At 44.8% G+C, this 24,788-nt stretch overlaps 1 protein-coding gene across 11 annotated transcripts in view; it reads left to right on the top strand.

Moving 5' to 3' along the window:
* HMBOX1 (homeobox containing 1) overlaps nucleotides 1–24,788 on the top strand; it is a 107,034-nt gene that overhangs the window by 51,053 nt on the left and 31,193 nt on the right. For 10 of the 11 annotated variants that reach the window (XM_048296620.1, XM_048296622.1, XM_048296612.1 and 7 more), the window contains 3 exons: nucleotides 7,083–7,562; nucleotides 9,636–9,721; nucleotides 18,034–18,144. In XM_048296620.1, the coding sequence (XP_048152577.1) occupies nucleotides 7,083–7,562; nucleotides 9,636–9,721; nucleotides 18,034–18,144 (677 nt within the window). The remainder of the gene's footprint in view (nucleotides 1–7,082; nucleotides 7,563–9,635; nucleotides 9,722–18,033; nucleotides 18,145–24,788) is intronic. The other variant, XM_048296621.1, reaches the window with a different exon arrangement.

Consider the following 24,788-nt stretch of genomic DNA (forward strand, 5'->3'; position numbering starts at 1 on the left):
AACAGAGCCGGTGACGCTGAGCCTCCGTGGCTCAGCTCGGAGCCTGATTTCCCTCCTTGCTGCAGCACGAGGCTCTCATTTCCCTGGGATGAGAGCAGTCATTAGAAGAATTACATTTTGTTTGTGAATCAGGATGAATGGTAGTGGAGGCCTTCTTTTGAAAATCAGAACCTAGAGATGCAACTGCAGGAGATAATTATGCAAACGTATGGATGAGGATGGCTCTGTGTTCGTTGACATGATGAGCACTTCAGGCCTGAGGTTTTTTCTCTCTCTCTCTTGAAAACTGGTGCAACTCCTCTGAAAATACTGGAGTTGCAACTGATGAGCATAAGTGATGAGTCAGATCCTTAATCCTCTGTTACGCCCCAGAATTCACAGCATCAGCTCCTGGTTTGAAGGCAGCTTTGCTTAATATGGTGCAAAGTTTTCAGTGGTTCTGAAATATTTATATTGCTGTGAATCATCGAATCACGCAATGGTTTGGGTTGCAAAGAACCTTAAAGATCATCTCATTCTAATGGCAGGGATGCCACTCACTATCCCAGGTTGCTCCAAGCCCTGTCCAACCTGGCCTTGGACACTTCCAGGGATGGGGCAGCCACAGATTCTCTGACAAACCTATGGCAGGGCTCCACCACCCTCTGAATTAAAGGAAATTCACTTGTTCAGTGAGAAAAGAAAAGGCCGAAGCTTGAATTTCAGAAGACTGTGTACTGTTATGCCCTAAATGCCCCAATTCTCTTCCAGCAGTGCCTTAGAGCTGCCCTGGAAGGGTCACAGTCTTTGCCTCTGGGCTTGGTGATCCTTGTGGGTCCTTTCCAACTCAGAATAATCTGTGATTCTGGGATTTATTTTGTGATATGTCAGTGCTCTGTTTTTGGAACAGCTGTAGCTCAGTGAAGGCCCTTTCTTTTGAGCATCTTGTAAAAACCAAGATGGAAGCTGCATCCTTTGGGATGGGTAAAGGGTTGGATGGGGCCGTGATCAACCTCATCTCTCAGTGCCATCCCTGCCCATGGCAGATGACCTTTAAGGTCCCTTCCAACCCAAACCAGCCTGAGATTCTGTGTAGAAAAGGAGGGACTGAATGAAACTATGCTTGGTCCTTGGATCTCATAAATATGTGTGGAGAGAGAAACAAGCTTGCATAACCTACAACAGGGTTAAAAAATTGAGAGTGGGCAGCTGGAAGTGGAGTTTCTTTGTAGTCACTGGTTCTCGTAGGAAGCATCCGGAGCAGTACTTCGTGTGAATTAGGTGGTTGAGTATCAGACTGGGTGATAAGCAAATTACATTGCTTTGGAAATAGCAATGCCATCCTTAATGCCCGCTTTTAGTATCGGGAGGACATCCACCTCCACAGCTGTTTGGGCTGCAGTTCTCACCAGTACTGTCTGCACAGACACACAGGAAAAATCTGGCAGGTTACGGAGTTCAAGCTGTTAGACTGTGATAGTTAAAACTCTGGTTTAGTTAACGAGTTGTAGAAAGTGATTTTTTAGCTGTGTACTGTGGAAGAACCGATATCAGCTGGAAAGCCACAATTTACGTCGTGATTTTGCTCTTCCATTTAAATGGTGAGATGGCATTGAGTGACACCAAGGAGGTGCCTGTGATGTTGCAAAAATTGCTGGTGCTGTAATAAATGAGATGACAAATCCTGGATGTCCCTGTGAGCAGGACAGTGCAGTGCAGGGGGATCCTACCCCGTGCCACATGTCAGAAAAGGGTAAATGTTGGCATCTCTCCCCATCCTGTTTGCCTCAGTTGATGGGACTTGATCAGAATCATTCTTAAACCAATTACCAGACTTAGGATCCTGTTCCGAACACTTTGGCTCTTGCCCACATCCATATTATGCAGATTATATCAAGTATAGGTCTTACATCAAAAAGCACAACTGGTTTTCTAAGTCTTGAGCTTTGCTTATTAGATAAAGCAGTGAATTTTAATGGGAATTGGAGAAGGATCTCTGTAGAAGAGCATCTCCTCAGTGATGCTAGAATGCTTCGTACTCATCTACAGTGAGTAGAAGAGTGGAAAAAATGATTTCTTGTGATCATTAAAGAGTCCAGAGCCATTTTCTCAAGTGTTAGAGGTGTTAAGGCTGGTGTCTGGCCTTATTCCCAAACGGGTAATTGAATTGCTTTGAACTTCTGCGAGTTCAATTGGACATGGACTTAGCTCGTAGCTGTTTTTATGGGATTATTCTGCTGTGTTCCATCACCTAGAAAGTTAAGTGCTGGGTAAATGATTCTTGTATCAGCGTGGACTTGGGCTGTGAGAGTAGGTGAGAAACCCTTGATGTGTTTTTTCTTACTTTTCTCTATGCAATGCAGGAAAATAAGGGAAGAGAACACTCTGGCCACATAATCCCACTGGAGATCAGGACTGTCAAACTGGGGAGGGAACCCCACATCCAAAGGGTGAAATTCATTAAAAAAAGAGGTTAAATAAGCCTTGGTCGTATGAGCAGGAAAGGCAATGCTGGTGGGAGCAGTTCTGCCCCTGAACAGCCTCCACTCCACAAAGTCCCTTTAGAAGGGGAGGAGTGGTGCTGCATTGGGCTGGTTGGGACCTGCTGGATATTTTATATCTGTGGGTTTGGGAGGGAAAATAAATTCCTTTTTACTTACCTCCTTAGAGTTCTGCCTTCAGTCTGAGATTCAGGTACCTCAGGTTGCTTTTGGATGAGACATGTAAGATGAGCATGAAGGTTTAATGCTTTAGAATGGTAGACTGGGACCATCTTTTTGGGGGAACTTAGTTTAAGGAATGTAAATAAGTTTGATACTTCAGGCTACTTATTTTTTTCCTGTCAGGACCTAAAGAAACTTTGTTTTAAGGGCAAGATTTAGTTGTTAAAAAATTGGTGACTTCTAGTTTTGAGCTTAATTAGAACTTTGCAGAGGTTTTGCTTGCAAAATTTCAGGGAGAAAAATGCACAGCTCTTCTCCCTTGGTTACTTCTCTTTTTTTGGGTGTCTCCCCAAGGAAATTTGACAGCCCATTGGCACTGGTGAGAGTTTTGCTAACTGATAGCAGATAAAGCATGGGATGTAGAAGATATTTTGCTACACAGGCAGCAAAGTTTGCCTACAGCCGAGTCAGTCCACGGTCTGTGTTCTCAGGAAAAGTATTTTCCATCTTGATTTTCTCCTGTGCCCCCGCAATCATTCTGCTTGTCTCTGTCTTATTTTACTTCTTGCTACTTTTGCAGTTGATTGTATTTCACAAGGAAAAAGAGGGGGAAGCAAATTGAATTACAGGTAGTCAGAGGAGTGCAGGAGGATAAGAGGCTCTTACTGCAGTGTGGGGGGGATGAAGTGGTGGAGAATATCCACTCATTAATGAGGTGAATGAAATTAGGGTGATTCTAAAATGGCTGATTTACTTAACTGCTTTGTAAATTGATCTTTAAACAGGGTAAGTTTATTAAAATATTTTAAGAAGGGAAAATAACTGAAGCCCTGCTCGAGTAACAGTTCGAAATAATGCTTGCTGTAGTTACTCATTAAAAAGTTGTAGATAGTTGGCAATGTTGGAACATGTTCAATAATACCACGTTTTGCAATATTTGTTTTGGGGTTTTAATGGAAAATTCCGAGTTCCTGCAGTTGTTTTCAATACATAAAGGTCCCTCAGGAGCATTATTTCTAGATCTTATGGTTGTGCAGAAAAGCACGTGAAGATGGGAACAGGAGTTCCAGGTCAAGAAGACCAATGAGATGTGTCAGTGCAATATAAGCTGAGTATATAAGTATAAACAAGGCAGTTTGGACATCTCTGTATGACATTAGTGAGACCAGCAGGGAGATGCTCTAATTTTGGTGTTCTTACCTCTTAAGTGTTGAAAAAATTACCCAGAAGTTGCCTTAAAAGGGTTGGAGGCCTGTAAGAATACTTTGCATGGACAGACAGGCAGATCATTGATTTTAGTTTGTTTTTTTTTTCAAATTGCCCACATTTTTCCAGTGGTTGTGTCAAGCACAGTATCATGGAGTTAATTTGACAGTAGGTTTGCTGCTCTTCCATTACTTCCTGCAAGGCTTCTAAGTCCACTGATGAGCAGGACCCTAGAATACAAGTTGGAAATCACTGAACATCTTATTCCAGGGGCAGAGGGTGGCCTTGCCCAGCAGCCTTTGCATCCCTGTGAATTGAACTTCCTGCACAAGCTCAGCTGTATCAAAGTGGGACAGATTGAGGCTGGAGCTCTTCCCTCGTACGGCCACGAGTGACCAGAGGTCAACCCTTGGCCCTGCATCTGAGAACTCTGCACTTCATTGCTGTAATTCACCAAAGGACACTTAGGATTCACCAAATCATTCCGTGTAATTCACTAAAGGAGATTAATTTGGCCTGGGCACCCAGATGCAGGAGCTGAGCCCTGGTACTTCAGACAAATTAGGAATGACACCCAAATTTTAAAGGGAATCGCTGGCCATGGCTACCAACTGCTGCAGGAGGTGTGAGGGCCCTGGCACAGGTTGCCCAGAGAAGCTGTGGCTGCCCCTCGATCCCTGGAAGTGTCCAAGGCCAGGCTGGATGGGGTTTGGAGCACCCTGGGATATGGAAGATGTCCCTGCCCATGGCAGGGGTGGAACTAAATGATTTTACAGCCCCTTCCAATCCAAACCATTCTGTAATTCCATGAGTTTGTGAAATGAGTTCTGTGTTGCTTGACATTTTTGAAGCCATCTGGAAAGTCTTGTTTTTGTCAGAGGGGAGTTTTTTAGTTCACGGGGCTACAAGGACAAAAGTTCTGGGGTTTTGTGTCTGTGATAAATGGAAGATTAAATAATTTAAAGTATGTTTTAGTATTAAATCTTGAAGAGTCTGTAAAGTAGGAATTTTGAGTGGAGGTAATTCTGGTTGAAGGCTCTGGCTCATTAAGTTCTTCAGTTCAAACGAAGAACTTGAGCACATGAAAGTTGGTATTGACAGATGAATGATCCAGGAAATGGTGACATTAGAAATACAAGGTAAGAAATGCCCCAACCAGGTGTTTCCCTGAGGAAAGGTGAGCTGGCATATCCAGTGAAAACCACTTCAAGGCCGGATGTTTAAAGGGATTTTCTATTTGAAAACTGTGCTGCTTGGAGCTGTCTGTGATGAGTCAGTAAGTCCGGGTGACACTTCTCCCGAAGCTGGGAGAGAAGGATGGAGCAGCCCTGCCTCCCCCAGAGGCCAAACCTAGAACACAGCGTCTGTTTCCAAATGCTCCCTGTCAAGCTCCGAAGGTCTCAGGCTGGGATGCCACTTCCAAATCGTGGTTTTTACAATTCCAGTCAGTTGCAGGTTGACTGCTGCATTGCCTGCCGTGCCCTCCTGTGGTTCAACAGTCTGGGTGTTTGTCTTGGAAAGTATAAAATGGCCTGGACATTTCCAGTAATCAGTTGTCCAGAGGACAGCACATTCCCGTTGGGCTGAAGCTGTGATGTGGATGTAGAACGTCTGTCTTCTCACACAGGCATTTTCTTGGATGGGAGTCATCCCCTTGCATTGTCCTCCTGCTTCCTTCTCCGACAAAACAATGAAGGGGGCTCAGTAGTTGCTTGATGAGGGCAAAGATGGGACTTTCTTCTCATTTCTGTATTTTCCAGGCTGCAAATGCCATTTCTGTGGATTTGTGCATCCTGGGTTTGTCTTTACAGCTCTGCTCCAGCTCCTCTCCAACAAGCCAGTTCTCAGTGTTGTTCTTCAGCCCCAGCTACGGACTTCGAGTCATCCCATGACTCCTGTTGGGAGCTTCTCTGTGCCAGGGCAAAAATGGACATGAGGAGTCATCCTCAAAGCTTGTGGGGAGGAATAGGCAGCCCTGTCCCTGAAGGGTCTCTCAGCCTGACAGCCATCATCCCTCTCCTGGCTTTCACAGGGTCCTTGGAATTCTTCCTTGACTTTCCCTCAGCTGTGATTTGCTCTGGCTCGTAGGGATTGTACATCAGGTCTGTCATGTCTCCTGGAGTTTGAGTGATCTCTTCACCCTGCTCTCCTGCAGGAATGGTAATAAACCCTTGACTCACGAGAAGATTCCCGAGAAGGATGGAAAATGCCGTATTCTGCTTGCCAAGTTCTGCCTGCCCTCCATCTGCCATCCCTTCTTCTCAAGATCGAGAGTTCTGAAGGAGGAGATCTTGTTGTTTGTGTGACATTTGGATCTGTAGCCAGGAGACTTAGGAAAGAAGAGCGATTAAGGGGAGCATACTGTGATTTTTTTCAGTTCCACTTCTGGGCTTTGCAGCAAATAATGTTCATTGTTGTGGCACCTTGGGAAGTTTAGGAGTTAAAAATGCTTTTGTTGAGCCACCACAGTGATCGAGTTACCTGAGGAGCCAGTTCTTGGAGGGGAAAAGGGTGAAGACTTATTTCTTTAAATGAAAGCTCAGGAGTAATTGGATGTGCTGCACTTTCCTTGTCAGGGCAGGCAATCTGTGACAACATTCCAGGTTCAAAAGTTCCTCACTTCAGAAATCCAACTTCAGTCAAATCAGCTTGGGTCCTACAGGCCACTAGAATTTCCGCTAGGTGTGTTTTTATCTCCTTTTTTTTCCAAGGTAGCAACAAAAGTTAGGGCAACTCGAACTCTTTGTAGTTAAGATTTGAAAGAGTTGAGATTGATAAATCTCATGTCATAGCTGGTTAAAACTTGTCCAGAAAAAATCAGATCTGTGGCCAGCACAGAAATCTGAGATTTCTGTCTGGTGGGTACTTAACACTGGGCAAAATTTTGTCTGGAATCAAGTTGCAGCCTTAATTACTGAGCAGCCACAGTCTCTGTAGCAGCGGTTTATCAAAAGCAAAAGGGCACAAACTGCAGGGTTGGTTCAGGTGTAGGGAATGTCAGGAGAGGGCCAAAAGGCTGTTGGAGCACTCCAAGGAAAATAAACCCTTCTGCTGTGCAGTGAGATTGGCACTCATGGCAGGTGTCCGACTGAGGCAGTTTGAAGGTGGATTTCGGATCTGTCATGTGTGTGTCTTAAAATTGCACCAAAATTATCTTTCAAGCATATAAAGTACTTTCCATGTGCCACGTAGAACTATTGAACTGAAGTATTTTGTGTTTCCCCTCGTTTCCAGCCTGCTGGAAACCATGTCTCACTACACGGACGAGCCAAGATTCACCATAGAGCAGATCGACCTCCTGCAGCGCCTGAGACGCACGGGAATGACCAGGCATGAGATCCTGCACGCCCTGGAGACCTTGGACCGTCTCGACCAAGAGCATAGCGACAAATTCGGGAGAAGGTCTGGCTACGGAGGCGGCTCCTACACCAACAGCACCAACAACGTCCCGGCGTCTTCCTCGACGGCCACGGCTTCCACACAGACCCAGCACTCCGGGATGTCCCCATCCCCGAGCAACAGTTACGACACCTCCCCACAGCCTTGCACTACGAATCAGAACGGGAGGGAGAGTAACGAGAGGTTGTCTGCCTTCAACGGGAAGATGTCACCCACCCGCTACCCCCTGGCCAACAGCCTGGCCCAGAGGTCCTACAGCTTCGAGGCTTCCGAGGAGGACTTGGACATCGACGACAAAGTGGAGGAGCTGATGAGGTGAGTGAAAGTCTCTGTCAAAAGTTTGGAGGTGAGAAGTGGCTCAGCAGTAATGGGTGTGTTGGTGGACTGCTCCAATAGGGATTGTAGGGTGGTAAAACGCTGGCACAGGTTGTCCAGGGAGGTGGTGGATGCCCCATCCCTGGAAACATTCAAGGTCTCTGAGCAGCCTGATCTAGTTGAAGATATCCCTACTTATTGCAGTAGTTTTGGACTAATGAACTGAAAGGTCCCTTCCAACCCACACCATTCCATGAGGATTTGATGATTATCAGGAGAGCAGGAGCTGCTTCAGACAGTTGTTCCTGCCAGTTCCCCAGTGGTCACCATCCTAGAACCTCTCACCTGCCTTGTGGAGGCAGCCCCTGACCCTCTGTGGGTGTCCCACAGTCTGACTGTTGAAATAGTTTTTCCCATGCTGTACCAAACATTGGGATTGATGTTAGAGCACTCATTTTCCACCCTGCTTTTATTCAGGATTCTGATCAAGTGTCGATTCACATGACTCCTCCTCCACTATTTCATACTTGCTGTAATTCCTTCCATATAGAGGGAGAGTAGGGAATCCAGCTTGGATTGGTCAGTGCTTTCCAGTGGGATCTGCAGAGGATGCATGTTGTCTGTTTGTAGTTTGTGGCAGGGATTTGCAGAGTGGAGCAGGAAAACGCAAATAACAAAGAAGAAGCAGAAGTTTTCAGTGAGAGCCAGTTGGGTGGGGTTTTTTTTCAGGCCTGACCTTCCTTTACTTTTAGCAGCTTCCTTTTCAGCATTATGGCAAAGATGAAAGGAGGGGATTATACTCCTGAGGATGAAAGTTGGAGTCAGTGGGCTTTGAGAGCAGAAAGAAATAAGAGGAAAGGCCAAATGTCTCAAAACAGTTATGGTCATGATGTTGGAATTTATTCTTTTTGCCCCTCCAACATTGCAACATTCGTGACGTACCTATGAGAGGACTGGGGTCCATAAGCTCCAGGATGGAAATGTGTTGGAAGTAGTTTGGAGATTTCAGGGAAAGATGTGGCTTTGGGGGGGAGAGGATTAGAGATGAGCAGTGAGAAAAGCCGATCAACCTCATTTGCTGTCGGCTGCAGATGATGGAATCGTGCAGGAAGGGGGTGAGTACAGCAGAGTGCCAAGTTCCCATGGCTGAGGTTTGGGTTCCTGTGCAGTGAGTCTCAGGTAATGCTTTTAGGGCTTATTTAAACTGAAATTACTTTTATTTGCAGGCATATGGAAGATGAGTGTTGGGTACAGAAATATAATGAAGCCACAGCACAGAATTCATTCTGCATTTACATTGGCAAACTTGAGTCTGCCTTCAGTGTGTCTGGGGCAGGAGGGGAGAAGAGGGAGGGAAATATCCCATGAAGCCTAATAAAGGCTGGTTTTAATTGCCTGCCCTTCTCAGGCAGGGAGAGAGGAAGAGGAGGGGAAAGTGTGTGTTTATTGCAGTTGAAATTTGCTGCATATCACTGTACCTGTGCAACCTCCAGTTTATTTGCTCTTTAGCACAGTTTTAGCCCTTTCGGAACTCCCTGTACCGACCTTGTAAAAATCATACAAAGATCTCAGTTCATTCATTCAGTGCAAGTTCTGGACTAAGTAGGGGACTAAAGTAGGGGTGTGGGGACAGAGGCTGCAAAATTTCAGGTCTTTTCCTTGGAATGCTGGAGGAGGTTGGTGTATGCATATTCATTTGGGTAACTAACCATGCAGCCCCTGCTATCCTTATTGTTTATTTTTCTGCCTCATTTTTATGAGTGAGGTTTTTATGCTGGTATGAGAGATTTATTCATCCCTGTGTAATGAAACTTTGTACATTCCATATGGCAGTGCTGCACCTAATATGAATTATATGGGACATGAGTCATCCATTCTCCTGTTACGGTGCTTTGATCAAACGTGACACTTGGTAAAAGAAGTGTCCAGCGCTGAGGCACTTGGGCTGTTTTAATGCCAGCCTTCCCCACTCCTTGTCCCCTAAAGAGAGGAAATAAAGCCATTTTCCATCTTCCAGGTGCACTTTGGTCCGTCCCTCTTTTTGTGTGTCCTGTTGTTTCTTTATTTTGGTAGGAGGGACAGCAGTGTGATAAAGGAGGAAATCAAAGCCTTCCTCGCCAACCGGAGAATTTCCCAAGCAGTTGTTGCACAGGTAACAGGTAAGAGCTTGGGGAGTCCTTTCCTCATTTTGGGAATCTCTGTGTCTAAACTGCCTGTCTGAGCACGGTGCAGATGTTGGAATATCACTTGGCTTTCTGCATTGCAGTGCAGATCTGTCAGCTTAGTCATGATAATGTATGCCTTTGATTTAAGACCCATTGTCCTGCACATCATGGAACTTCCCCAGTGAATCACTTTTTCTTTTTTTCCTTTTTTTTTTTTTCCTGTGGCTTGTGCTGGCAGATTTTATTTTACAGCATTATAATAAAGCCTGAAGTTCTTATCTTAAAATGAGAACAGTTTTCCTTAATTCTTAAATTGTTTGTTGAGTGTGGCTAATAGATGTGTATCTGCATCTCTGGGTATGGAGAGAGAGAGAGATAATGTGTACTTATATATTAAAAAGTATATGAATAGTCAGGAGACACAGCTATAGCTGGTACCACTGCAGCCAGGAGTTGGACTATGAGAGTTGGAAGTTTTGTCCATCCTTTGAACCATGATTAATGAAAATCTGAAGGGAGGTTGAGGGATGAGCAGACCAGCTGGGATTTTACCTGGAAGGAGCAGTGGTTCTGGGTGGCCTCTGCTCTGACAGGTCACATCCAAACAGGTGAACTCACTGCAGTGGTGCCACTTCTTCTTCCCTGGGTGTTTTCCCAGAGCTTTACACAGAGGGTAACAAAGTCCTGCTGCTCCTCCATGGGGGGGTGGGATGTTGTTATTTCTCCCTTCCAGGCACACAGGCCTTGCCTGGAACAGCAGAGCTCGTGGTATGCTCAGAATCCTCTTGACTGGAGAAGCCCTCTAAGACCATTCCCCCAAGGCCACCACTGACCCATGTCCCCAGGTGCCACATCCACACGGCTTTTCAATCCCTCCAGGGATGGGGATTCCACCACTGCCCTGGGCAGCTGTGCCAGGGCTGGACAACCTTTTAATGAAGAAATTGTTCCCAATATCCAAAGTGAACCTGCCCTGGTGCAGCTTGAGGCTGTTTCCACTCATCCTGTCCCTTGTTCCCTGTCAGGGAGTTGTGCAGAGCCACAGGGTCCCCCTGAGTCTCCTTTTCTCCAGGCTGAGCCCCTTTCCCAGCTCCCTCAGCCATTCCTGGTGCTCCAGCCCCTTCCCCAGTGCCGTTCCCTTCCCTGGATTCACTCCAGCCCTTCTTGTAGGATGAAGACTTGATGATAAATCCCAGAAAGCTCAATCCCACGTTACACATTTAAAGTTTGTTAATTTTTTAACCCAAACTTGGATAAAGATCTTGAAATAGATAGTTTTTAAGGTTCCCTGATGTCTGGGAATGCCAAATGAGTAGGAGGGAAGTTGTTCTTTAATGATACTTCCAGGATTTGGAATGTCGTAAGAACCCACCTCTCTGGGAGCTCTGGGTTTGCAGACATGGCAGCAGTTGAGGTGAGCAAGCAAAAACTGGTGCTTCAGCCATGGAGACAGGAATTCCTTCCATGTCTCCAGCTCTTCTGTGATCCTGGGCAAAATGACTTGTCCTTCCCTGGTTTCAGTTTCATCTGGAAAACCACAGAGATTAACGATTTGTATAAATGTAAGGGATGTTATTTGCCTTATCAGATGATAGCACTAATACTTTAAAAATTAAAGAATAAGTCTAATCACTTAAATTGTACCTGAACCCTAAAATTTTGGTAGCTGGTGGGTCACTCTCCTACTTTTGTTCATTCCTTGCCTGAGTATAGCCCTGGAAGAACCCAGCTCTGAATTAACCTCTGTGTAGCACCCAGCAAGTCAGGCTGGCTTCCCTTGCAAGAGCAGTACTGCACAGAGGGGAAAATTGCACAAAAAGAGTCTTTCCAAAAGGAGCCAATGTTTGGTTTTTTTTTGGTCCGTGGGACTGCCACATGTGGGGTCAATGAATCAGAATCACCACACCAGATCCAAGTGTATCAGTGAAAGGAATGGATCTAATTATAATTAACTGGGTGTCTTGGTGCATGTGTTTGATAACCCTGCAAAGGCAAGACCAGTCCCTTCACACCTGATCCTTTCACTCCTTCCATCCTGAGCCTGTTCTCTTGGATTTCAGTTGGCATTAAGTTGGCATTTAGCCTTTGGGAGCTCTCATTGTTTCCTCCTGTGAGTAAATGATGCCAGCCATCCACTTCAGGCATGGTTGACTGAATTTCACACCCTTCCCACGGAACCCTCCTGCGTAACATGAGGGCGATCCACAGTGTGCTCACAGAGGCACCAGAGAAATACTGCAGGGTGTCACTTGAGGCACTCAGTGGGACAGAACGAGGGCTGAGCTGAAGGCACTGTGGTATTATCTTGTTCTCAAGCCAAATCCATGGGAAACCAGTAGATCTTTGCATCTTTGTCATCCTTCCTGTGTTTGGTGGGGGCTGATTCATTTTAAATAAACCCCCGGCCTTGTGTAGCACGTGCCCCTGCTAAGTCCATAGTTAGGGCTTATCTGAGAGAAATAGTAAATCTCAAAGAGGTGTTTGGAGGCACTGGACTAAAGATTGTGCTCAGCTATAGCAGGGAGACACATCAGCTTCTTCTCAGGAGCAGGGAGTGGTGAGGAGTGACTGAAATAGCTCAGGACAGAGATCTGGAGCAGAGTGTCCCAGGGCTCTCCCTTCCAGAGCTGTCTCAGGCCTGATAAGTGCTGGCTGACTTGAGTATTCTTAGGTATCTCCAATGTCCCTTTCAGCTGGGGAAGAGACTCCCAAGGAATGCCTGGGAACCACTTCTGGTTTCAGTAAAAAACCAGTTTGTATAGTTTGGTGCCCAATGGCATCAGCTCAGGATTTACAGGCTTAGTCTTACTGATAAAAGATTTTCTGTAAAAAGTTACTTATACAAGAGAAAATTAGAAAAATTAGCTTTTAGTCTTCATCCCTTCTGCCCTGGGAAGAGGCAAGAAAGAAATGAAAAATTTATGGCTGGCTCTGTCCAGGAGGGTGGCTTGGCTTGACTGCCTCTGTTGGCAACTTTTCCTTTCAACCTCTACCAATTGTCTTTAGTATTCTAAAAAATTCTGTGTTTCCCCAGTCCTTATGACCTTATTTATCCCCATTCTGTAACTTGCCATGTTCTGCCCTTGATCAGAAACCTCTACTGCAACTGTGACCCCTTGAAACCTCCTTTTTACCTTATTTTGCTAATTCTTCAAACTACACTTTCATTCAGAAACATTTCTCCTTTTCCCCATCTTAATTCTAACACTGCAAAGCACTCACAGAATCCACATTCCTACACCAGCCACAGTTCTACAGAGCAGCTCTGCATCAGTAAACAGCTTTTCCTCTTGTTTTTCCTGCTGTAGCACAAGGGAAGTGATGGAGAGGGAGGATGCAGGAGAGGGGAGCACAGAGCTGAAGGTTAAAGTCAGCTGTTGCAGTAGAAAAGTGTTGAGGCTCTCTTAATCCTTGTAAAATTACCAGAAACTTTAACAGTCATTTAGATAATGAATCTGACAGGAAAAATTAAACCTGGAAGATACCCTACAGGGCTGCCTGGTGTATGGAGAGGACAGGGCAGGTTGGAAAATAGTAACAGGGGTATTAAATAGTGACTTGAAAATAAGAGAATGATTGATAAGAAGCAAAAATTTAGCATAACACTTACTAGTGCTGGTCCTAAAAACAGGAGCTGCTTTTTATAGAAACTTTTTTAATGGTGTCTGTAATAAGATAAACAAGAAGCACTTGGGTTGGGCTCTGTATAAATAATCTCCTACTGATAAGAAAAATGACAGTATAAACAGGAGCTAATAATAGTTCCTGCGAAATTTCCTGCCTTGGTGTTTGGAGCTCCTTTTAACATCCCTGCAGTCTGCTCAGGGGTGGGCGTTCAGCCCCACGTGGAGCAGGTGAGCTGCCAAATTTTTATCAAACATAATTTGGAGTCGCGTGCTGCAGTTGGCTTGAATTGCCACGAGAATCGTACCTGGGCACCAGGTTGTGGTCAGAAGGCAAAGGATGAAGAGAGCAATGTAAGCTTTTCTCAGAGATGCTGTTTGAGCTTCCAAAGTTAGATGGAGGGTGGGGGAAGTGTTTTCAGGAGCTGATGTCTTTCTGTTCTACAGTAAAGGAGAGAGGGAGGAGAGCACTGGGATGAGCCCTCTGCAGATGAGCTAAAGTGGTTTGATGGATGACACCTCTGCGAGGTTTGGAAATATTACCTTTGCTGTTTTTTACACATAGGGAGTGAAGGAGTAGAAAAACCCAACCCTTATTCTCCTGAGGTTACAGAGCAGAAGTTTGGATTCAGTTTTCTCAATTCTCAATAATGTAAAAACCAAACCACCATTTTAAAAAACCCAAACCCCATGAGCAGTAAAATGCAGAAGTCATTTTTCTGGTTGTTTTTAAATGCACATAGAGCTTTCCAGGGTGCAGTTCTGGTAACCTTCCCAATTATTCTGCTTGTACAACCCAGCCCTGTCCTGCTGTCTCTGCCTTAATTGATAGGAGATCTCCAGGACTTGGCTTTAGATTGTGCTAAACACACGTGCAGTGGAGGGCAGCCTTGGAGCACTGCTGGAACAAAGAGAATCCCCAAACGTTTGGAACCCACACACAGGGATCCTGAGCAAACGCCAATACACAGTGAAACTTAACTAGTTCCATTGTGAAGGGAATTCAGAAAACTCCTGAGTTACTGATTATCTGAAATGGCATGAAACTGCATTCTGAGAAACATTTTCCTTCCTGTTTTTTTTTTTTTTTCTTGTTATACTCATCACAACACAGAGGAAGATCTGTTTTTCTGTGATTTTGATCTTTGCAGGTTTTCTGTAAACAAGCTTTGCTAATGTCCTGAATTGATAGATGTCCTTTGCAAGCACTTGTTCTCTGAATCTGGGACTTCGCTTACAAAGTGAAGAATTAAAACACAGTCAGTTACTTTCTTCTCCAGGTCTGACGTATTCCAGGTGCTTCTGAAAACCTCTCCTGAAAGAAACATTAAAGACATGCAAAGCAGAGCTGCTGAAGAAATCTATCTGTGAAGGTGAAAGCCAGTTCCCAAAGACTTGATGAATAGCAGAGTTGAGGGTTATGAGCAGATTTGAGCTGCACATAGCAGTGGCCTGCTCTTGATGATGTATTTTGCCATTTATTTTATGTATTTGGAAGGGAAACTCTCTCCTCGAATCAGTTGTGTAGGAGACAGCAGGGCCAGCCAGGGAAGTGAGCACAGACTGTTGCCTCTGTTTTGTTTATCTCTGGGAAGTGTGACCTGCTGTGGGAAGGAGTGTTGTGTGACACAAGGAGTCAGCAGCTGAACTGCAACAATCCTTTGTGGATACCACTTCTCTTCATTTTTTTCTGTGAGAAAACTGGTGGTGTCCGTAACCAGGTGTGTTCCTGGCCCTGCTGATGCTGAGCCCGGAGCACCACAGCCCTCCGTGAGGTTCCTGCTTCATCTGGAGAGTGAATTTCCTCAGCACAGCTGGATTTTCACTACCCCAGAGAACTTATTTCATTAATCTGCTTCTGGCAGCAGGATGATTTCTTTTTTCCTGCCAGTGCAATTCCGTAAGGCTGTGTGATTAGAGACAACGTGACAGGAGGGTCCTGGTGGCCACTGTCCTGTGAGTCAGCTGTGTGAAACCCACTTGGGGGGGGTTTGCGTTTTATATTAAAAGGAGTGAAGGATGGGTTTGGATCCCACTGCACTGGGATCTTGGAGATCCTGGAGAGTTCTTCTGAAAGTCTTTGCATGTGACCTGGGGTTGGTCAAGCTGTTGGGATATAGTTTTGGGGCCTCTAAACCTTGCTGAGGTGCAGATAAATTTTATGCCTTAAAAACATCTTGCAGAAGCAGCTTTATGAGCTGTGAGGACTTGCAGTGAGTCAGAGGCCCAGCTACTGTGGTTAAATGACAGCCACAAAAGGATCCCAACGCAGATCCAGCTCTGTTTGGGAGAACTTTGATGCAGTTCAGGACGTTGGGACAGTGCATAATTTGTGGAAAGAAGCTTTTTATGATGAAAGATGGTAAAATACTGGCAGAGGTTGGTCAGATGGGGTGGCTGCCCCATCTCTGGAAACATTCAAGGTCAGGTTGAGCAGAAGTCTAAAAAACATGATCCAGTTGAAGACGTCCCAGCTCATTGCAGGGAGGGTTGGACTAGATGACCTTTAAAGGTCTTTCCCAACTCAGATTTTTCTATGATTCCCTGAAAGTGGACATGGCAAGACCCAGCTTGAGTCTTTTGGCTCCTGCTGCTGTGCCTTGCCTCGAGCAGATTGTCTGGAGTGGTCACATCTGTGCCACGTGTGACAGTGTCAGGCAACCTCTTGAGCAGAATTTGTGTTTTCCACTCATGGCAGACATTTAATCTCTCTTTATAGTTTTTATCCATCAGTGCTTTGTGCTTGTATCTTAGGTTGTTATCCAAACACTCAACACACTCTAATTCAGTGCAATAAGTGTAAGTGGACCGTAGTAAACAAGTAAATGACTGGAGCTGTTACCCAGTGATTAATTAATGGGAGCAGGGCAGCCAGAAGCAGTGAGACACAAACCTTTGTGTCCCACAGCAGAGGACAAGAATTGGCTTTTATAAATCATAATAATAGGTGAAGAGCTGCAAATTTTCAAAACTTGGTGTTTCACTGGTGATCAGGCATACAGACGGCAGGATTTCAACTACACTGGAGCCTTGTTTTGGGCCAGAGAGTGTTACCAACTTAGACTGCCTTCTTTTGGTACTAACATGTGTGCTTCCACAGCTCCTTGATGTAAACTTGGCAGGGTCTCAGGACTGTGGTTGGTTGAATAATTCCACTTCCCCAGTAGTATAAACTCAGTTTTAGATCCCACTGTGGGCCCTGGGGGTAGGCAGCTCTTGGCTGCCCCAGCTGTTCCTGAACTCTGTCAGTTGAGGGCAAGGCAATCTCTGGGAATGGGTTTTGGGAAAATCAGGGTCTGTTGGTGGGCACGGCTCTGTTGAACAGCAGTGAGCTCCTATATCCGAAACAAAACACACCCATCCCTTTCCCCCAGGACAATTAAAACTTCATAGCCTCCAGAATTCTGTTTGAGGAAGAACAATTAAGAGTATAAACCCTGTGATTTTAAAAATCTGGTTGGAGTAAACCCGCCTGAATATGGTACTTGAGGGTCAAGTTGAGACGTTCTGAACTTAACTACCTTCAACACACAACAAAAAGCATAATAAACCCCCACATTAGAAGTGGTAAAACTACAGGGGGCTGTTTCTCCTGAGTTACATATGATTATGAGAGCTTATAAAACCTCGATGCATCTCTAGAGGGGGGAGGCAGTTTGGGTTCTGTGTGCAAGCCAGCCTCTACCTGCCTGGGTGATATCACCGGGCAGGTGGTGGCACAGGTGGTGTCGGCAGTTTATTGGTACTTGGAGCACCTCCTAAAACTTCACTGCTCAGGGGAGTTTGGATGTTGTTAACCTGTTCTGATGGCTGAAGGGCCTTGTGGAAAGCACGGGGAGTTCTGAAGTACTTCTTCAGTTACTCAGCCAACTCTGCCTTTTTTATGTTTTCCGATGAACCTGTGGCTCACCTCTTCGTGCACTTCTAAGCCTCTTGTTTTATTCGGTTCCTCTGCTGATCACTTCTTCCCCTTCCTGCACTGATCCTTCATTCCCTGTCATGCTTTGGAAATAACTGAATTAACTTCTAGGATTTTTTTGCTCTTTTTACTGTTTTCTTAGAAGTCTTGCTTTAAAAACATTTGAAAAATCTTTTGTCCCTAATCATGCCTGAGTACCTCGAGCTTGGTTCCTGCTTTGCTGACAGACAGCTGCCTCTTCTGGTTTGTTTTCTGGCTGTTGTTACAGCTGCTGACAGTTGGTTTGCTCCATTTCTGGGCTCATTTGATCTATATCATATAAACTGGTTTCTGTGTTTATCTCCCTTCTTATTCAAGCATTGAATGATTAGGATTTCCTAACAATCATTATTTATATATAATAGTGGGGAAGGGACTTGCTCCCATTTCACAGATGAAGAAGTTTAGGGATCACGGAAGTTGTGGACAATTCAAGTCAGTGATAGCTTTGGCTTCCCAGTTTTTACCTTCTTTGCCTGGGGGTTGATGGTGCAGATTCCAGGGTGTGCATTGAGTGAGGTTGAGCATAACCCCAGGGAGAAATTCAAGCAGCTGGGGATGGGGCAGGGAAGCTTCAACTCTGCTTTTTCTGGGATTGAAGCATCACAACTTCCTGGGCTTTGTAAGACACCACCTTTTATCAGTAGATAAACCACTTTAAAATGTTTGGTAAAGAAGAACTTTTCTCTTTCTCTTTGTTTTTGTTCTGTTCTGGTTTTTCACAGGTATCAGTCAGAGCCGGATCTCCCATTGGCTGTTGCAGCAGGGGTCGGACCTGAGTGAACAAAAGAAAAGGGCATTTTACAGATGGTACCAGCTTGAGAAGACAAATCCTGGTAAACAAATGCAGCCCAAACATCTCCTGCTGTTTATTTATGGAATGGAAGCCTTTTGTCACTGTTGTTTATTAGCACTGATAATTCACTTATAGGTCTGGGGTACTCCAGAGGATCTCCCTCTGACCAGGTTAATTTTTAGGAGGGTAGGAACAAATCTGCTTTTTGCTTTGCAGCAAATGATGCAGAGCTGCCTCATCCAGAGCTGCCTCATCCATGGCTGTCTGTCCAGCTCCTCAGCCACAGATCCCTGCCCTCCCACCACTCACTAAATCTGGGATCAGAAGCAGCCAGTGAAGCTGTAGTGAGTTAATGTCAAATAGAAGCTGAGGCTCTTCAGAATGAACAAACAGAAACCATTAATAATGACTGTGTGATACAAAGTTGCAGCAAAAACCCCACACAGTTTGGCAGAGAGGATCTTCAGAGGGGTTTGGGTTGGATCTCAAGCTCCTGGATGGGATGTTGATAGTTCCAGTGATAAACTGGAGATGTGTCTTTCAAATCCCACCTGCTTCTCCAAATCTCAAAATAGATCTTGAATACAAACACAGAAGTAAAGCTCCTCATTAACTAACCAGCAATCTTCAAAATCACAGTTGAATTAATTTCCTTGCATTGTTCTTCTCCATAGATTTTGTTTGACCATAGTTTTTATTTTTCCCTTTTAACAGTTTTATTGTAAAGATCAAAATATTTACCTTTAATTTCCTTTAAACAATGGCTTTATTAAATTAACTGTGTAATTGTTTTAAGGAATTTAAAACTCAGGCTCTCTAATGTGAACTTGGCTTCAATATCCAGAATTCTATTAAGAAAAATTCCAGTAGAAACAGAGCCTCAAAACTTCTGCTCTGTGTGGAAGCTGAAAATCAAGAGGCTCCAGCTGACGGTTGGCCTGAGAATAATTCAGATTTAAGCTGGGCGGGTTCAGAGGGAGAGCTGAGCCTGTTTTTTCTGTTAAGCATCTTAAGATGTTGATGCTTCTTTTTCTGAAAGTTGTTTTAAAGAATAAAAGTGCCAGGAAGCCTTGATTTTTGCACTGACTGGAATTGTGGTACTGAGGGTCAGCAGAATTTGTAGGTACAACATCCAGTGTCAGCCCTTGGAAAGGCTCAGGTTTTATCCTACAAAGTAACTCCCAGACATTTCCCTTTGATGGAAGGTGTTGCCTCCAAAGTACTGGAGAATGTAGAGCGTTTTTGGAAGATGTAAAAACCACCAAAACCCTCTCCAGATGAAACCTGTTGTGTGGATTTTTCCCAGCCTTGCATTCTTTATTTCCAGTATCACATGAAGCTGTTTAGGAAATAGTATTTTCTGCTAGTAACAGAACCCTTGTTCAACTTAGCTCTAAAATCTTTACTTCTTCCTCTTTACCTTCTTTTTTCCCCATATCCATGAGCTCCCATCTCCTTTGTCCTTTTGCTCTTGAGAGGTGTCTAAGGCAGGAAGACTTTCCACAGTGAAGGTTGTGGCTGAAATTGAAATGAATCGACGTTAACTCTGCTTTGCTTTAGACGTAGAAAAACTCCTTGAAGAGTGGTTGTCTGAGTGTAACCTTTTTCCCAAAAAGAGATCTTAAGCAGTGTTTTCAAGGAGTGTAAAAGGCAAATAGTTTCCTCTGCCTAAGCCAAGGGACTGTTTGGATGCACTTAAATTCCTTTTAGAACCAGCTAGCGTTTGATTTCTTTTTAGAGGCTGAGGTAGAGGGAGGAACCTTCAGTTTTCCTGTTGCTGTTGGGAAAAATCTACCTGAGGAAAATGGGGCTGTTATTTATTTATTCATTGTAGGATAATCCACTGCTTTGAATTATTGCCATCTATTCTATTGCAGGTCAAACCAGGTAGCCAAGAATAATTAACGTGGCTATGAACAATTGTGTAAAGGGAGGTACCAGCCTTGTCCAGAGAATCCTGGATTTAAATCCCTGTTACAAAACCAACCTGGAGCTGAAGTTTTGGATACTGCTGACAGTATCCTATGATTAGGAGACAGAGTAGCTGTTCTGCTGTCCTCCTTAGAGCCAGAAAATGAGGAAATCAGTGGAGCTTTGTCCCTTGTTCCCAGAGAAGCGATGCCACCTCAGTACTCTCTCTAGGGTGGGAAAGATTGTCCTCCTTGGAAGAATCTTGAGAGATGAAATGACTGCCGTGGGTTTTTTTTCTAGTTGCTCGCTTACTAAGAGGTGGCATTTGGCTTTCTGTTCTCATACATCCCATTTTTCCAATTCCAGCTTCTGGGAGGGAAATCTCAATCCTTTGAGTGGTAGAGTCAGCTCTCTGTGCAGAAGGACCTGCAGGTTTGAGTTATCAGTGGGCAAAGTGAGGCTTTTGGGAACTATTAGTTCCCCAATTTCTATAATTCCTTATCTTGAAAAACTGGATCTTCACAATAAATCCATTTTTTGTCTGAATTTAAGTAGTAGTGGAAAGAAAACTTAAAATTGAAACTATTTTGAAGAACTAGGAGAGCAGATATAATGGTTTATAAACTGTGAAGGGGGAATAGTTTGTATGGAAAGGACTGGAGATCTCGTGGCAGACCTTCCCTTGGCTCCTCCAGTTTGTAGAATTCACCTCTTATCTCCCTTTCCCATCTCCTGGATACAGGTGAGACCCTTCCCTGTGGGTGACATCCCTGCCTTGCCTTCAGGTCCTCACAGCAGGGCTTGTATTTTACTGTGCTTATACAGGCAAATGATGACTTAAAAATACATGAAAAGAGATTTTATTTTTCTTTTTTTAAATGTGCTGTGTAATGCTTTAAATCATCCACAAGCAGTGCTGCATCTGCCAACCAAAGGACTTGGTGCTGGGGAAGTTTAGGGCAGTTTTAGGGCATTGCTGGTGTTCAGATGCTGGTCCTACATGGCAGAGACTCAGCAATTCCATCCCTTCCATTCTTTCCCAGCTGGATTTGAGCTCCTGAATATGCTGTTTGTTGTTTGCCTGGCTTTGATTGCTGGTTTGCATGGGCAGTTTCTGCGTTTCTCCTATCCTTGGTGGTGGGTGTTCAGACAGCACCAGCCTGGAATGTTGCAAAGGAGACATGAAGTCTCATGGAACAGGAAAAAAAACCACCCACTTGTCCTACTGTATGCAATAATCTTGCTCAAAAAAATGTCTTAATCAACGTTTTCTTGGTAGGAGTGATGTCAGAGTTAATAGCAATGCTGTGAATTCCACTGTACTACTGATTGTAAATTTTTCTGGAAGGAGTTGCCAGTTAGGGTCAAAGGCAGCTTTTTTGTTGGAGGGAAGAAGTCAATGCTAAATGCTGGTGTTTAAAAGGTCTTTAATCCAATTAATAGGGATGCTTTTCATTTAGATGGAGCTTTTTTCACACAGGCACCACTTGTCTGTCCTGTGTTTTGTGGACGACTGAGAGCTATTTTGGCAATAGGTAAATCCTGCAATGTTCTGATTTTTTTTTTTCAGAGCCCATAGGTTTTAAATAAATAGTAATTTTTTTTTTCTTTTTTTACATTGGTAGTTGTTAGCCTGATTAGTTTCCCTGGCACTGGGTCTTGGGCAATGTGGGAAGTTTGTTATGGAATAACTTCAGCTTGTCTCTTGCCTCTGCGTAGTGCAAACTGAAGTTGGCACCTTGAAATGATGTGTTAAAGTTACAGATGGATACAGACTGCTTCCATTTAGGCTGGGTATTTATTTCTGCCACACTTCTCTAATAGGAAGGCAGCTGTGGTCACCTTGGAGAGAACCATGGGCTCTTCCTCCTTGAACAAAAGAGAATGAAAGGGAGTTGTTATTATCAAGATGTAGCATCTCTTTTGTTATTTTCATAGCGGTTCTTGTTTAGCTGTGAAAGAAAAGCCAACCGAAAATCAGGGGCTGGCTGTCCCACGAGGTTTGCACTGGGAAGGGATGGTTGGTGGGTGATGTGATGATGATGGTGATGTGATGTGCTGTTCCACAGAGCTGCAGAGCAAACAGTCCCTGCTCTGCTCCTTTTCAAGCCATGGGCTCTGTAGGGAACCTTGTGCTGCTGCTGATTTCAATCCAGCCCAGCTCGCTCTGACCGAGAGGTGTTTATTGTGTGATCTGGGGTCAGCCTGGCTAAAAATACAGTGAGGCATCTGTTCTTATCGGGATAATGTACAATAGGTACTTGCTGCAAATGAAAACTTGCCAGGAAATGGTTTTTTGGAGCTGGGAGATGGCCTGAGGCTTTCTGTGACCATTCCACGGCAGGGCCTGCCTGAGCCCTGGGATGAGGAGCAGCAAGTGCATGGGATGCTCTTAGAGCAACTCCCTTCCTTCAGGATGGTGCCTGGGATGTGCAGGCCTTGGCCAGGAGCAATTTTGAACGTAGAGAGAGCTGCATTCCAGCTGGAGAGCACCACTTCTGCCTCCTCACCCCCAAACCCGCCCACAGCATCCTCAGTCACACAAAAAATTCACAGAGAAAACCCAGTGCTGTAGGAAAAGGTGCTGAGCACTGCCAGGGAGTGAGAGATGTCTCCTTTCATTTCTGTGAGTGAAAGGAGTTCTTCCCAGGCGGCTCACCTCTACACCCCTCAGAGGTGTCTTGCTGTTTGATGCAGACACTGAAAACCTCATACTGTGTTTTCTCCACTCTGTCTGCTCAGGAGAGAAGTTTCACTTCTCCTTAGAAGCTGTTTGAGGGGTTTATAAAAAGAATCTGAACTGGTGTCTAGGATGTAACTTGCTAAGTTATAAAGAAGTGGAGCTGGGTGGCAAGAAGACTGTGATGGAATGTTGGAAGAGCAGAATAAATGGGATCCCCAGGTGCTCACTGAAAAGAGGAGGATGAGGAAAAGCTCCATAGGTTCCTTATCAAATGTGTGTATCATAAATGGTAAATTTGGTTCAAAGTCGTCTCATTCCACCCCCCCAGCCACGGGCAGGGACACCTCCCACTGTCCCAGGTTGCTCCAAGCCCTGTCCAACCTGGCCTTGGACACTTCCAGGGATCCAGGGGCAGCCACAACTTCTCTGGGCACCCTGTGCCAGGGCCTCCTCACCCTCACAGGGAAGAATTCCTTCCCAATATCCCATCCATCCCTGCCCTCTAGCAGGGGGAAGCCATTCCCTGTGTCGTGTCCTTCCGTCCCTTGTTCCAAGTCCCTCTCCAGCTCTCCTGGATCCCCTTTAGGCACTGGAAGGGCATCCCCTGTGCCCTTTTTTCCACACTTCCATCCAAGCCTATTTTGGGCCTCTTTATGCATTCAGATGCTCCTCTCTTGCTGTGCGGGGGTACTTGCTTGTAATTCTCAGCATATTCCTCTCTTATCTGCTGCTGATATTGATGTTACCCCATAGAAAAGAGAAATGGGTAAATTGATCTAGGAAGGCTACTAAAACAAAAAAAAAGTGTATTATATTCAGTACGTGAACATACCTGTAGCAGCAGCAGAAAATTTATGCTTTCAGTGCAGAATTTTTTTCAACCTTTGTCTGAAAAATCTCGGGCAAATTTAATGGAAGGACTCTGCATCTCTTACCTTGATGTGAGGCATCACTGATACTCCTATACTCCCCCTGTGAAATCAAATCTTCAGGTAGGGAAAGCGTATTGCTAACACAATTCTGGGAAAGCTAATTTTTTTTTCCTTTTCTCCCCTGTCTCTTTTTAAAATGATAATTTTTTTTTTTTTTTTAAGTTTTTAAGTGTATTTAAAGCCTGGCAACTTGATAGCCACCCAGCCCCCTAAACTGTGCAAGTAGCAGAAAGACCAGATAAGGAGCTTTCCTTGAAACGGCCTCCCAGTAAATTGGCACTATAGGAAATATTTCATGTTTCAATGGAACCAAGTAATCTGTGTAGGCTCGTTAGCTGGGAATTAGGAAGAGGCACCGTGCCTTGTGTGTGCAAGGCAGAGATTGTGGGCTTCACTTCCTACTGACTCCTCCTGGGTAACATTCCTAAATTATTTTGGGCTCCACTACCTCACACAGATGCAAGCCCCTGGCAGGAAGGAAAAGACTCCGTGTGCATTTCTGGAAAGGAACACGGCCAAGTGCCTGAATAGCTCATTTCTTGCTTTTTAGCTGTAGGAATTTGTTTATTGGTTAAACTCTTAGGTTCCCTTGACCCTTTCACTCCGTTGTGGAGAAGCAGTGTTGTTTCACTAACACGGTGTGTTTTGATGATTAAATCCCAACCATTCTGATCAGGCCTGAGCACCCAAAGGGGTTTGCTGTCACAGCCCTGCTCTTGAGTGTTCCCAACACCAGAGCAGGGCTGCTGCTTCTCCTGGATCTGTCCAAGCTGCCTCAGTGCAGGAATTCCACTGGAGCTCAGGATGCTTGTGGGTGATTTATCTTTTCATACAACCTTTTTTCCTAAATTTTTTTTCTTTTTTTTTTTTTGCACACTAGAACAGCTCTCTCTTCCCTACAGGGGAAGTCACTGAGCACAAAGCTGTCCTTCAGAACATACCCTGGTTTCTGTCCTCGTGTCCTATCCCAGGTTCCCATCCTCACCAAGGGATGTAGGAAAGATCGATCTCCCTGAGTGTCTTGATTTATCTTGATTTATTAACTGAGAGGCTGTTGTGGAAAGGATCAGGGGTAAGTTTCAAAGGGGCCTTTCCTGAGGGCATCTTGCCAAATCCTGTTTCGTGCCTGATGCTTTCCAGCTCAGACTCACAGAAAGG

Source organism: Corvus hawaiiensis, chromosome 3 (genome assembly GCF_020740725.1).
Source record: "Corvus hawaiiensis isolate bCorHaw1 chromosome 3, bCorHaw1.pri.cur, whole genome shotgun sequence".
NCBI classification, from domain to species: domain Eukaryota; kingdom Metazoa; phylum Chordata; class Aves; order Passeriformes; family Corvidae; genus Corvus; species Corvus hawaiiensis.